Below are 14124 nucleotides of genomic sequence, written 5' to 3' on the forward strand. Positions count from 1 at the left end.
TTAAATGTTTATGTTATATATATATATATATATATATATATATATATATATATATATATATATATATATATATATATATATATATATATATATATATAGAGAGAGAGAGAGAGAGAGAGAGAGAGAGAGAGAGAGAGAGAGAGAGAGAGAGAGAGAGAGAGAGAGAGAGAGAGAGAGAGAGCAAACAATCCACTACATGAGTTCTGTAGGGCATATGCTAGACTTTACCTGAGCCTCTCAGCTGTCATTCAGATGCTTATGTAAACAAAACCAGCTTGAAAGGACAGAAAGTACCATTCTAATGTAGGATATAGACTAGGGAAGTGACCACATCTACCACAGTGTAAAACTCACTACTACTACTACTACTACTACTACGACTGATAAGATTCTTCTTCTTCTTCTTCTTCTTCATAATAATAATAATAATAACAACAACATTTAGATAACCATGCATGATTACTATCCTTTTAAAAAAGTCACAGAAGAATACATTTTAAATAAAAAAATATATAGTTTAATATATTGTAGTGTTTTCAATATGTATTAGTTTTTATCATAAGAATAATTCTATTGAATTTTTACATAGTGCAAGAAACATCTTGAAGGTACTTTGGAGGTAGGCAAAATCTAAATTGTCCAAGCTCTAAGAAAATGCAGTTATCTTTATTGCAAAACTGCTGATTTTGTGTATTTTGTCTTGCATTTTTTCTCCAGTCCAGTTCTCAGATGTCATAACTACGAGGTGTATACTGATTATAAAAATAACAGTATTCCAATGAAACCGACAATCTCAACTCTCAAGCCACATTGCTTGCAATGAGTGGGTGCTTGTGTGTGGCTTGTGTGTGGCTTGTGTGTGCATGTATATTTTTTCATATGTATGCAAACTGTACAGCATGTCTGTGTCATGGGACATGTAGCTGTGGGTCTGGCATCTGCTGAGAGAGAGGGGCTCAAGGGGATGCCCCGCTGCTACTTTCCATTACAAACAATGTGCCTCTGTTGTGAGATCATGCACATAATGCCTGTACACTTCTTGGAGTTTAGAGATGCATGTCCTGACTCACCAAAAGCAGTTTTTCATCAAGTTCAAGGTAGGTTGCACATTGAGTTAAAAAAAAAAAAAAATTATTTAAAATAAGCAAATATTTAACATTAAATAAGATTAAATATTTTTACAAATACTATATACAGTTTTTACATATAAACTTAAAAGCTATAATGACTTGAGAGGCATTTCATAGTCCTGTGCAGTTTTCATTTTTGTCAAGAGCTCTCCAGGGCACTAGGGGTGCTATTATGGGTGGTGTAATTTCATGGACCGGTTTGATGACAGTGATACCGAACGAGAAAGTTGCTTCTTCTGGCTTTTTGAACACTGGCGCAAGACAAAGTCATAGTTGGCTGAAGTAGACATGGCATAGTAGACATTGGCTTTGTCTGGAATGATAAGCTCTGAAAATGAAAAGAAGACAACAGTATCCATCTGCATCCAGCAAGCCCATTCCACAAGAAGGTACGCCTACTTCAGAAATGGCATAACAACTGGGCCATGGTCCGGTTACAGATATAGGCTTTCCAACAAGGGATGTCTTATAGATAGACAGACAGACCCCTCCCAAAGAACAGAGTTATTGTATATTTTTATAATACATATATTTTAATCCTTAAAATATAGTTTCTGCAGAGTTGTTCAGCCCAGTTGCTTTCCACACACCTTTGCCATGAGGCAGTATCTGGATGAGGGTGAAGTCCTGCGCACTGCTGTTCTCCAGGTTGTGCTTCTGCAGAGCCTTCTCAATCACCTGGCCTGTCTTATCCTGATTGGTCAGCTGTTAAGGACACACAATGTTCAGTCAATCTATTTAAATGGGGTTAATTAGGGTTAAATGGGGTTTTATCTATTTTAGTGTTTGATATAGAGTAATTAATTTTTAGGAATGCCAGTTATGTTAATCATAAACACAGCAACCCAGCAGTACTGGCCTGGTTTATTGTTTAGAAAACCTTTTGGCACTTGGAATGATCTGAGTTAAGGCATTATGTGGTACTGGCTACCAAAGCCACATGCCCTGACAAATTCTCTTCCAATGAAGCCTTTTTGGACTAGCACGAATGCAGAATTTGTTGCAAATTATCTTCTCATAATTTCTTAAAAGAAACACACTGATTTGATCATTCCTAGTTGTAAAAACCTAATCTAATCTCAGATACATGTTGAACATTTATACAAATCCAGTCTCCCTACCCTTTCAGGTGGAATCTAACCAAGACTAAGCAACCCTCCCCTGTCGCTGGACCATTCTCTTCTACCATGAAGTTGTCTGCCTTCCTGCCCACCTGTCACTGCACCATCACCACAAGTTCGTTTGCGTGGTGACGAATGAAATCCCGAGCTGGCCTTCCACCACAGTTTTCCCTGCACATTGATACACTATTGCCTTGTCACGCTTCAGAATTCAAGATTGATATCAATATAAACCCCCCACTTATTGTAAAATTATTCCTAGTTCACATTTGTTATTTTTCTTCATTTTCATCCATGTCATCATGTTGTTTGATGTCAACCAGAGGAGGATGGGTACCCCTTTTTGAATTTTGGTTTCTTCTTCTCAACCTTAGGGGGTTTTTCCTCACCACTGTCGCCTTTGGCCTTCTCTATTGGGGCTTGGACCCAGACACATGTAAAGCTGCTTTGTGACAACAGCTGTTGTAAAAAGTGCTATATAAACTGCTTGCTTACTTGCGTGCATATCAAACCTACCAGTACCAGATACAGCACAAGCTCTCCCCTCCTATGTCCCTTCATCAAAAGCTAGAGAAAGGCAGGACCTTGGCTAGCCAGTTGGCACTCACCAGGATACTCTTGTACATGTTGCCGTTGCTTCTGGGCTCCACACTGACCCGGATGATGCAGGAGTCAGCCACCTGCCTGTTGTACATGGGCAGGGAGGTCATGGAGATGGAGTGCTTGTGGTTCAACTTGGACGGAGTTGAGGAAGAGGATGGCGAAGGAGCCACAGGGTCGGCCTGGAAGTGCAAGGAGGGTGTGGAGGAGTCCGGAGAAGGAGTGGAGGGAGGTGCCTCCACCATGTTTTGGCAAGAGCCAGAGAGGGACTAAAGGTAGGAGAAGAGATGTGGGTCATGACATCACTGAAGTGCAACTAAATATGGCACTCTGGTGTCCTCCTCAGGTCCACAGGACAGTTGTAACTTTATAGTTTGTTTTGTGGCACTTTGAGGCCTGGGCATGCACCAACACTGTTGAAAGAACGTGAGCAATGGAAGCCCTTTCCACAAATAGGAGGAAGTTTGCTGCTATGTTAGCAGCTCCTACAAAGGGAATTCTACTGCATCTTGTTGGACAGGATCTTATGAGCCAGCTACAAACTGGGCTGGGTTTTCTACACTAACCTGCACTGCAGAATGGACACTAGTGGGACGAATCACAACCACCAAGCACCTGGTATAGCACAACCCAAACTTCTTTTCATTTCACTCATGCCTTTCTTCAGATGACATTTAATACCAATTTTGCCATGATCCACTGCAGAGTAAAAAGAATGTCACAGCATGGATCTTAAGAATCTAAGAAATGTGCACTTCTCTGAAAGCATCTCAGGTATTGCAGCTGTGTGCTTCAGGAAGTGATAACTATTACATTAGGATGACAGCTGATAGACTGAGCCAGCACAGGTTTCACTCAAGAGCTGTGAACAGTGCAAACAGATCTACAATCATGTTGCAAAATCCAGGTCAATAGAAAATGAAGTACATTCCATTTTGGATGACACAGGAATCCCAAGGACTGGCTAGTCATTATGTGAAACTACAATGGAGAACAAACCATTGAAACAATGGAGAGCAATCCACTGTTGGTCACATTATAATGAATGAATGTGTTGAGTAAATACATCCATGTGCACAAAATAGTCTGCTGAACCTTTAGATAATATGAATTTGATAGACTATTGTGGATAATGTTAATGTTATTGTTTAGTACTATTGTTTAGTTAAAGGGGAGAGGTGACAGTGGCACCTGAGTGCACAGAAGGATGTCTGCTTTGGGAGTATATGTGTGTGTGTGTGTGTGTGTGTGTGTGTGTGTGTGTGTGTGTGTGTGTGTGTGTGTGTGTGTGTGTGTGCGCGCGTGCGCACTTGTAGCACCTGTGGTCCAGGAGGAGAGGACTGACGGGTAGAGATTTCCTCCATTTCAGAGCTGCTGGATCCAGATGATGATACGCTGATCTGGTCAGCATTCTTTCTGGAGCCCTCAGTTGTACTCAAGAGGCTGAGCACACATACACACAGTTTCATAGTCTGATATGCACTGTGCACTACATATCATATTTGTGTTAGGTTGCGCAAATTAGGGGATGCTATGTTGACCTAGCAGTGCTTCTGAAGGCTAATACTTACGCAGTGAGCTTCTTAGAGAGTGCGTGGTGAGTCCAGGCCCCACTTCTGGATGGTGGACTGGTGTCGAGGGGAGGCTCCAGCTGCCTTGAAAAGTCATAGCTAAAAGGGGGAAATACAGAGATCCTGAGCTCTACACTTGAAGAATAAAATCAAAGTGCAGCTCAGTGTTAGAATAAATCATGGTGCAGTAAACATGAGTAATTTTACACACAGTCCTCATTATATTCAGCAAAACATAACCATGTCAGTGTATTTCGGTCCATTGTTATTTAGTTGTACATTTTCATTGAACAGAGTCCTCCCAGCAGGTGATGGACCCTCACCTCTCCTGCTCCGTCAACCTCCTTGGGCTCTGAAGCCATGTCTCAATCAGAGGGTGATGAGGCAGGACGTACTGGGAGCAGGACGCCTGCAGCTGGCGGATCTGCCATAAGATCTCATACTCCTGTACAGAAGATGGGCAGGGAGAGATGGAGAAGGCTAGTGAAGGCATAATGCGGGGAATCATTGCCAGCATGGCTGTGTAAACATTCACACAGCCCAGGTGAGCATTAGATTTCATTACCCTCCATGAGCTACAATGGGAACATTACTCAGTAAACGAACTGGGTTTAAGTTAGCCAACATGAACTCCCCACTGTACCAATACTCTGTAATAAAGGACATCAGAAGATTTCCCCTGGGTTCAGAGCTCATACCCCTGGGGTATCACCAGTGTGTATTAATAAAACATGCAATGTGATACGCACACTTGGAGAGCTGGTCATGTGTATACCGATTCAACTGCTGCAGAAAGCCAGAAACTCACCCTCCTCCGTTTTTCAAAATTTATGAGTCCACACTGATGGCAAAGAAAAAAGAGAAAAAGTTTGGTAACCACATCTTTAACTGTAAGACCTGCACTCCCCACAGCACAAAAATCCCATTTGGTGGCCCACAGCACATTCTGTTTGTATGCCCTTCTAGTGGGGCTAATTTTTCACAGGCTGCTTTAACACTGCAGAGTTTAACATTTTAGTCAAGATATGCAATCATTCATCCAAAGACACATGACTGCTTTCAGAATCTCATTCAAGCATGAATTATTGTCATATTTCAAATCTCACCTCCACAGTATCAGGGAGTGCCGTATCCAGCATAGTAAGAACAGTCAAATACGTTCCCAGGTAAGGCACTGCTCTGTTGGTGGTGCTCTGGAAAAAAAGGTTGGCATTAGCCAAATGCTCATTAACTCTAATCAGTTAGTATGCCCCACAGGCAATGAGATTATAGGAAGAGCCTAAAACATAACTATTCATAAACACTGCAGTAATGTCATGTTTAATGTCAAAACACATTAAATCCACTTGCTCTCTCACGAATGCTCATTGTCTTCCAAGGCAGTGAATCACCACAGTGGTTTCATATTTGACATCAAATGGAGAGAGAGAGGCAGAGAGAGACACAGACACACAAAGAGAGAAGTTCCTTTCATGTAATTTCTTATAACACATTGTTTCAATTTCTAAATTAAACAATGCATGGACATTATTTAGCCGGTTTCATTCCTACTGCCTTTTTCTGACAAAGGGCCAAACTGATGACACATCTGCTTGACGTTTCCTTTTCTTTTTTTACAATTAGAGGAAAGTGCCCAATTTGCTTATTCATAAACAGTGATTGGTAGTGTTGTTGTAATCGAGTCAGGACTCTGAACCATAAATGAGTCTCCCTGCACATTAGGAGGAGGGATTTACCATTTGTCCGGACATGGAGCACTGCTGGGATGTCTTGGGTGAAATGTTATCCACAGCTGCCTGGCTCCCATCCTAAAACATGTAAAAAGCAGTCATCAGTTCATCCACACACTCACTCTGCCCTGCACCCATCCTGCAAGTATAAGTGAACAGATTAGCATCATATCAATCATTTTCTTTTGTGCGATACTGTTCATGCTTCCGATTTATTGCTTTTGATTATTATGTGTCTTGCTAAAATGTTCACAAAATCTACCTTCTATTCAGGACAGAACTGGCAGACTATGGAAAACAAAGATTAATTGCTTAGTCAATGGTAGACAAATAGCTACCATAAAGTGCCACATGTAGGAGTTACTTATTTCTTCAAAGGTACAAACAAGCATGCAAAATAAACATTTTCCAGAAATACTAAACACACATGATTGATTCTAGAATAAATAATTAGGAAGAGTGTGTACACAGAATTATGTCAGCAGCTAATATGTACAAAATTATACATTTAACTAACTTCAAAGTAACCCAAAATAATAGAATAAACAAAATCATCATCTATAGTGGTGAACACTCCCTACTGCCATAAAGGAGAATCTGAACCTAGTGATGCAAGCACTGAGAATTTGTACACTACAGAAACGTCTGTGTGTACAAGAACAATACTGAGCAAACAAGTAGCACAAAGAGCATACCACATTTCAACATGGATCCCTGGCCCCCACAGTGAGGGCTCTTAGCTCTTTGAGCACAAGTATAACAAGATTATTGAAGTGTTACTTGGTAACAGTTAACCATCTTGCTATTCATTAACAAATTGTGAATGGTGTTTTAAAGAGAAAATGTCAGCAATGTGTAATGACAAGGGTTTTTTTCTTTTAAAAAATCAAGACAATATTCTGGGATAATAACACTGTGTGCGTGTGTGTGTGTGTGTGTACACATATGAAAGAGCATATGAGATCTTACCTCCACAAGGATTTCTCTGCTGCTCATTACACAGTTCTCATCAGGAAAAGTTTCACACAGGTTCTCAAAAATGCTCACACTATCTCTATAAAGTACAAACCACTCAGGTAAAAACAAAGTGTAACACATTGTAATTTTCCAAAATTGTAAAAGATCTACATTACACCTTTGATAATGTGTGATCCGACTCTAAGAAAATGGTTATATGAACGTTAACTAAAAAGTATTTCCTAACTGACCTCTTGTCTAAGTCAACCCTCTGTGAGGGTTGTTTAATACCTGCTCACAGCTGTCCAGGTCTTTCTTAGCCTATAAACAGGGTTGGACTGCAAGGCAGACAAAATGGCCCTCAGGGAGGAGAAGTTCTTCAGCTGTCTGCACTCCTATGGTAACAGGTAAAAGCAGGCTACTTGCATACATAATAACTATTTGCATATGTGACACTCTTGAATTGCTGTAACCCAGCATGGGACCCAAAACAATAGTAAAATAATCAGTAACATAAACCTATGTTTATGTTTAAAGGATTTTATGTTTAAAGGTTTTGACAATGGTGCAGAAACACGTTGACAATATGCTTGCCAGGAATATACTCTTTTTGGTAAGCAAGCACCAATTAAAGAATCTAACCTGTGCCACTTGTATCCATTTCTCAATGACTCTAGCTCTTTGGCTAGGAGTGGACAATGGACTGGAAGGAGATGTGGAATGACACAGCAGCGATGTGATGACTCTATTGGTGATGGCATTGAACTGGGCAATGGTGGCACGGATGGTGGGCGAGAGGTTCTCCTTCTTGTCTCTCTGAGACCATACACAGCCCAGACACTGGAAGGGCACAACCTTCATAAACAATTCCTACAACACCATACAGAAGAGAATTCATATTTCTGGGTTATTGGACTTAGATTTATAGATCCAATCAGGAGCAGGACTTATAGCACACTCACAGCATCCAGTCTGGTGAGCTGTTCTGCGAGTTCTGTGACAGAGAAGTCCATGAAGTCTGTCTGATTGGTAAGCTCATCCCTCTCTACGTCCTTCTCTTCCTGATGCACCCCTGACTCCTCTTCCAGATCATCATTACCCCCAACATCTGAGAGGACAAAGAACCATTGCAGCACATTGTTAGTGAGTATTGCCACATGACAGACAAGACGCTGACACCATGATGCAGGGCTGCACTACATGTGGTAATTTTTTGTATGATGTCTTGGTTGCATATGTCTGACCTTCTGCTTGGAATCTCTTCAGTAGACCCTCATAGCACTTGGCCAAGGGAGAGAGAGATGGGTGCTGTCTCAGCTGCAAGCACATCAAGCGAAGAGAGGAGTGCATTGGGGGGTCCAGGAAATCCTCAGCAAACTCATCTAACCAGGTCTGGAGCAGAGTCCACAGAGCGCTGCAAAACAATATACTTACTTAATCTTCTCTTGAAGCATGCTGATGTACTCTGGTCCTGAAGCATTTGCTCATTAAGAGAGTTACATTTAGAGCATTCAGCTGACACTTTTATCCAAAGCAACTTATAATTATGACTGAATACAACTTGAGCAATTGATGTTTAAAGGCTTTGCTCAGGGGCCCAACAGCGGCAACGTGCCAGTGGTGGGGATTGAACTGGCAACCTACCAATTATTAGTCAAGTACCTTAACCAATGAGCTACCACTGTCAATGGGGTTAGTTGCTCCAATTCTACATTTCATTCAAGGTGCCCATAAAACAAACTTTAGACATTGTTTTCCTAACGATATTTTCATAGTCAATGAAAAAGAAAGTCCAAAGACAGGAATTTCTTTTACAGATTTACCAAAGAAACAATGCTGAAACTGGCTTGGGGTAAATAGTTTTATTAAGCCTCTTACCTCTTATGACACTCACTATTGTCCAGCTCAGATGCAAAAACATCCCTGTTTAAGAGGATTAAAAAACATATTTATATGGGGCAGAGTACTACTTTTATTAAACAGATAGCTTTGTCTAGATTTTAAAACTTGCCCTGCAACCTAAACATTAGTTACAAAAAGTACTGTGCTATTCTTCTAGCAAATCAGAATATGCAGAAAAAACAGTCCCTAGCAGCAAATTAAACAGCACCTATTGCTATCTGTAATAAGCATTTGTTTGAAAATGACAATTGTCTTTAATGCCAACGTGGTCAAACAGATATTTGGTCTATGAGGGGTGACGCAATACGTCTGATTAGTTAAGCCTGCCTTTGTTTAGGGTCTTTTTTCAGGTGGTGTTTATGAAGAACATGTCCTTCAAATGACACGTTCAACATTCTTTCATGGCAGCCTTGCAAGCCAATTTTACTGGTGCTATGCAGTGATTCTCTGGAATGTGTCTGCTTTGGGTAAAGAACAAATAAAAAAGAGGCTTGTGGCACCAATTAATATGAGTTTTTAAAAAGCCTATGGTCACACTCCATGGTGTCAATATTTCCAGAGAAAAGCTCATGACTCCTCCTGGAAAAGTTCCTTTGATAACAGAATGAAAATACTTCCAGAATTCCATGTAGCACAGTGGATCTGAGTTCATGGCAACAGTGTGATAGGGACATATCAAAGAATCTGGAAAATGCTGGAACTCCAGGTAGGATGATATGGTGCTAAACAAATTCATGTGTTTGTGCACACCCAGACACACATGTACATGTCATTCGGTCCACAGACACACACTATCATGCAATCAAACATGCATGGTTTGAATGGCATAGGCATATAACTCTACCAACACATACCTTGAAATCCACAGGTTCCCAGAGGCATACAGTCATTCAGTAACACACAGAAACTCACGGACACATACACATATGTGTGCTTGTACACACACACACCCACCGACCTCTGGAAGAGCATCTCGATGAGCTCGTTGGAACTGGTAAAAGTGCGGTATGTGGACAGGAGGATCCTCCCGTAGTGGTTCTCCTGGCAGCAGGGCTCAAGCAGGTGGGCCACCAGTCGCTTCAGGGTGGCTGCCTTCAGCCTCCGCACCTTATATGTGCGGTACTGCACAAAGGCCGAGCATGCACATGCCTCCGCCTCACTCAACTGCGGGACAGGCTCCCTGCGTAGGGTCACCCCGAACACGGCGCCATCCTCATACTCCTCACCCCACTCCTGAACTGGCTCCTGGGAACACCAACGCAAACAGAGCAAGCCTCCGCTTTTAGAGTAGGGCTGAATGAAACAGGCCTTTTTGTACTGTAAGACTGGATATTTTCAAAGAGAGGCCTGCTGCCTACTCCAAAGTCATATTTAATTGCATTACAGCAAGAAGGTGCAAATCTAGACCATGCTCAAGCTTCTTTCACTTTGCTGTTCCATGACTGTACAGCCTAGATTCTGCAGTCAAGCAGGAATGCTTAGCATTACAAGGCACGACAGTAAAAAAAAACAAGCAATTTTCCAAGGAGAGCTATTTTCTCATTGGAACATTGGCAATTCTAAGCCGTCTGTTTAGTTCAACCTGCAGCTACTTGCAGCCCTCAATAACTTCTGTTTGGGGAAACAGTGATGTTCGTGGAGTCAGCTAAAAGCAGCATAGTGTAACCCACAGCAAACAGTTGCTGGGATAGACAGCACAAGATAATTTCCTCAAAAGAACCAGCCAGAGGGCAATGTCAGCAAAAGACACAGGGGAGGACAAGTCAACACATGAATCATTCATGCATGACACAGGTGAACTTTTCGCTGGCTAATAATTTTGCTGAATCATCTAACTAAAGTCTCCTGTAAAAAGCTCATAATGAGGGGTTTTGAGAAGCTTCTTAAACTGCTGTTTATGGCTCTTCAGTGTCTCACTATAATACACAGAGACAACAGTAAGCAAAATACACAAAGATATGAGTCCACAAGTGAAACACCTTTAAAATATGAATTCAACTTCAGGGCAAAGATTTGTGATGTTGTAGGGAGTGATTCTGTTCACATTTCATTAGTATGAAATAACTGTGATTTTGTCAGATTTTTTAAAATGAACGTTTACACAGGGTGTTTCAGGTGTTTTTGTCTGTTCCTGAATGCAGACCATTTTGTGTGTACTAATGCAACTTGTATCAATAGGCAGAGCATTTTAGCATTTGTTTTCATGTACCGTGAAGAACATGCTGTCTGAACTTTCCATTATTTATTGCGGTCAGCTGTCCTCAAACATAACTTAGCTACCTCAGATGCATTCCTTGATCTCTGCTTCCACAGAGGACAGGAGTTCATTATCACTTCTGGTGCATAAGCATTAGGTGGGTCCTTTGTTTAATGTAAATGAACAAACCCAGCTCATCATCTTGAGAAGGTTGCTGCTGCATTTCAAAGAAAAAACACATGGAACATTGGGGCATTACCTCACAGGGACAGAGTGTGGCATCACCACACCGATAAACCTACATTAATAACATTTATTAAATTAATCCTCACACTGTTTACAATTTAGTGTGTCTTTCATATGCTCTCAGTAGTGTTTGAATAACACTTTTCTTTCCAAAGCTTATTATACCTGGAACTTTCCATCAGGCCTTTTGTTGTACTTTAACTCTTGCTGTTAAGGGTGTATCTAATCCTGCTCCTGGGTGTCTACACTCATGGAGTCTTCTGTTTCAACCCTCAGCCAATACTTGTGTGCTTGGATATTCTATGGAGAGTAGTCTGTTCTGCTGGAGAAGAAACCTGGGGGGGGGCGGGGGGGTTGGCTGTGGTTCAATACTCTGTTCCAAACATCCTGAGGACAATATTTCATATGTTCTCTTAACCATAAATCTATCCTTCCCATACAGAGATCCTCCATATTTTATTAAGTCAATCTACTGTGAGAAACACTAAATTTACTCACATTAGACAGCTAAAATCAGATAATGAGAGATTCATGTCAAGTGCACAGGCATGAGAAGGCATGAGGAAAATAATCACTACCACAAGATGAAGTTCTGTCATTTTACAAATGTTTTTTTTCCTTTTACATGACATAGATTGTATAGTAAGCAGAACTATGTCGTTTATTCTAGCCTGAATTACAGATGCATTACAAAAAAGTGCTAAAGGGACAGACATACAAACAGATGTTTGTATCTCTGCAGAACAGATACTCAGAGGCGGGTCAGTTATTCTACAATGGGAGATGTGATTAGAATTATCAAGTCATGCAATTCTGTTTCAAGAAATGCAATAAATAAATAAAATCCTGTTTAAAGAAATCCAAAAGTTTAGTCATGGCTATTCCTGTTCAAGTCAGGAAAGGTAATTTTATCCTCAAGTCAAGTGTGGATATATAATGACAGCCATACAAGCTGCAGAACAAACCGCTTTTCTTTGGTGTGGTGGCTGACGTCCATGTCTGAGAGCCAAATGTATATAGTGGTCAGCCAGCGGTACATGATACCTGCGCCCACAGTCAAATAAGCCCTGGGCGAGTTTTGCATCGCCTGTGCGTCATCGGCTAATTATATAACGTCAGTAACGACGAGACTCAGCAAAAGAAAGAAGCTCTTAGTAAGAACTAACGAAACAGGGTCTATGTCTATATTAAATCAGCAGGGTATCTTTGTGAAGAGGCTGGTGACTGTGCTGTGCTATTGTTAGGGCTACGAAACTGCTTAGACGCTTCCTCATAACCTATACACCTATTGATAGTCTATACACAAATGTGGAAAACTCGCGTTTCTTTATGCTGTACTAACATATTCACATAAATGCAATTAAAGACAGTTAACTTAGTACAAGAAACATTCCAAGCACTGGGAAGTAAACACTGCTTGTAAGAAAATGAGAGAAAACATGAGAAAGTGCAAATGTGTAAATAAATAAGCCTAGCTTTAACCAAACGAATCAATGCACAACCATCTCGACTGCAATTACACAGGGTGCCAGAATCCTGTTAAAACGGACTTGGCCTAGGCACAAAAACGTACCGCGCCTTCGACCTACATCCAATGACCGAGGCTGACAGTCCAGACACTCAGCCATGATATATGAACGACAGGTGTTGATATTGGATTTTCCCGCAAGGAACCTATTTTAAATCGTTAAATTGCGTTATCCTAGAATTTTTGTTTCTTTGTAACATGTTGCATTCAGCATTAGTAGACACCGAAAAATAGGCTATATAGGGGTATCTGTATATAAAATAACTTTGCAATAATACACGCTGGCAAAATTGCAATAAAAGCACAAAACATTACCATCGTTAACTCCCATTTTCCCATCTCTCAGTAAGGTCTCTTGATAATCCTACGGCGTAATTCCTTTCATATTGATATCTTATTAAAATGTATCATTTAAAAGCAAAAAAACTGAGAAAAATAAGAGGATTAAGTCTGATCGATTTCAAAGTATAATCTTGAGACGCCAACGCGTAATACAGACAAGCATCTAGTTTTCCAATAAGCAAAAGAAGCAAGTTTCGTAACGTAAAAGCAAATGAAGATAATCCTACACTCTTGCTCGCCCGACGTTTGCCTGTTGCCATCGCATATTCCCACCGTCTCAGCGGGCCCTACCTGTGCGATCTGTACTTATGAAGTGGGAGGTATATTATTGCGAAGGAGGCGTTTCTGTCCTGAACGGAACATTTCATAACACAAGTGCCAAATTGGAGTGTCCTATATTTACTGAACACAAAGACTGTCTGAAGTGTCTTACTTATAAAGTGTAATTATTTTTAAAGGTTTAAATGTGTCATGCGATTTAAAGATGGTAACTTTGTCATCTTCTAGTCGTAGCATTGATGAAGGAAAACTTGCTTCATCTTCTCATTCCACTGACAATGATTTCTGCTAATTTTTGATACAGAATTAGTGCCGTCCATTGATTTAATAGTTAAAAAACCTATTGTGTATTATTTATACCAGCAATTCAGGTTTTGATTCTGTTTGTGTTAGCCGTTTGAACGTCTAACATACACATTACATTTTTGAAAATATATCATTGGTGCTTAGTCCTCTGGAGCATTATTGCTGAGAACTCAACAGTAGATAAATCAGATACAGCATTTTTAAAATCTATTTAA

At 40.6% G+C, this 14124-nt stretch overlaps 1 protein-coding gene across 7 annotated transcripts; it reads right to left on the reverse strand.

Annotated features, from left to right (window-relative positions):
• Positions 1-494: 494 nt before the first annotated feature.
• Positions 495-13652, reverse strand: rgl3b (ral guanine nucleotide dissociation stimulator-like 3b). Of its 7 annotated transcripts, none has more exons than XM_081711088.1 (18): positions 13552-13652; positions 9970-10256; positions 8988-9032; positions 8354-8523; positions 8072-8217; positions 7752-7949; positions 7401-7504; positions 7122-7206; positions 6159-6230; positions 5773-5793; positions 5529-5615; positions 5231-5263; positions 4746-4867; positions 4423-4521; positions 4171-4294; positions 2860-3120; positions 1721-1835; positions 495-1458 (listed from the first exon to the last, which is right to left on the reverse strand). In XM_081711088.1, exons 1-18 carry the CDS (start codon positions 13582-13584, stop codon positions 1301-1303), a joined length of 2160 nt encoding a protein of 719 aa, XP_081567214.1. In that variant the 5' UTR covers positions 13585-13652; the 3' UTR covers positions 495-1300. The 7 variants fall into 7 exon arrangements, with proteins under 7 accessions (XP_081567214.1, XP_081567210.1, XP_081567211.1 ...); XM_081711084.1 differs by having other exon boundaries at positions 7752-7979; XM_081711085.1 differs by having other exon boundaries at positions 7752-7979; positions 13298-13623.
• Between the last annotated feature and the right edge of the window lie 472 nt (positions 13653-14124).

The sequence above is a fragment of the Electrophorus electricus genome, chromosome 3, assembly GCF_041902795.1.
Source record: "Electrophorus electricus isolate QZ-2024a chromosome 3, ASM4190279v1, whole genome shotgun sequence".
NCBI lineage: Eukaryota > Metazoa > Chordata > Actinopteri > Gymnotiformes > Gymnotidae > Electrophorus > Electrophorus electricus.

Excerpts from the sequence above, each read along its gene's own strand:
- rgl3b (XM_081711084.1), bottom strand. The coding sequence starts at position 13,584 with ATGGCAACAGGCAAACGTCGGGCGAGCAAGAGT. Across the intron at positions 8,524-8,987 it reads AATAGTGAGTGTCATAAGAG|CGCTCTGTGGACTCTGCTCC; the intron begins GTAAGAGGCTTA and ends ATTGTTTTGCAG. Across the intron at positions 5,264-5,528 it reads CACTCCCTGATACTGTGGAG|TGTGGACTCATAAATTTTGA; the intron begins GTGAGATTTGAA and ends CTTTGCCATCAG.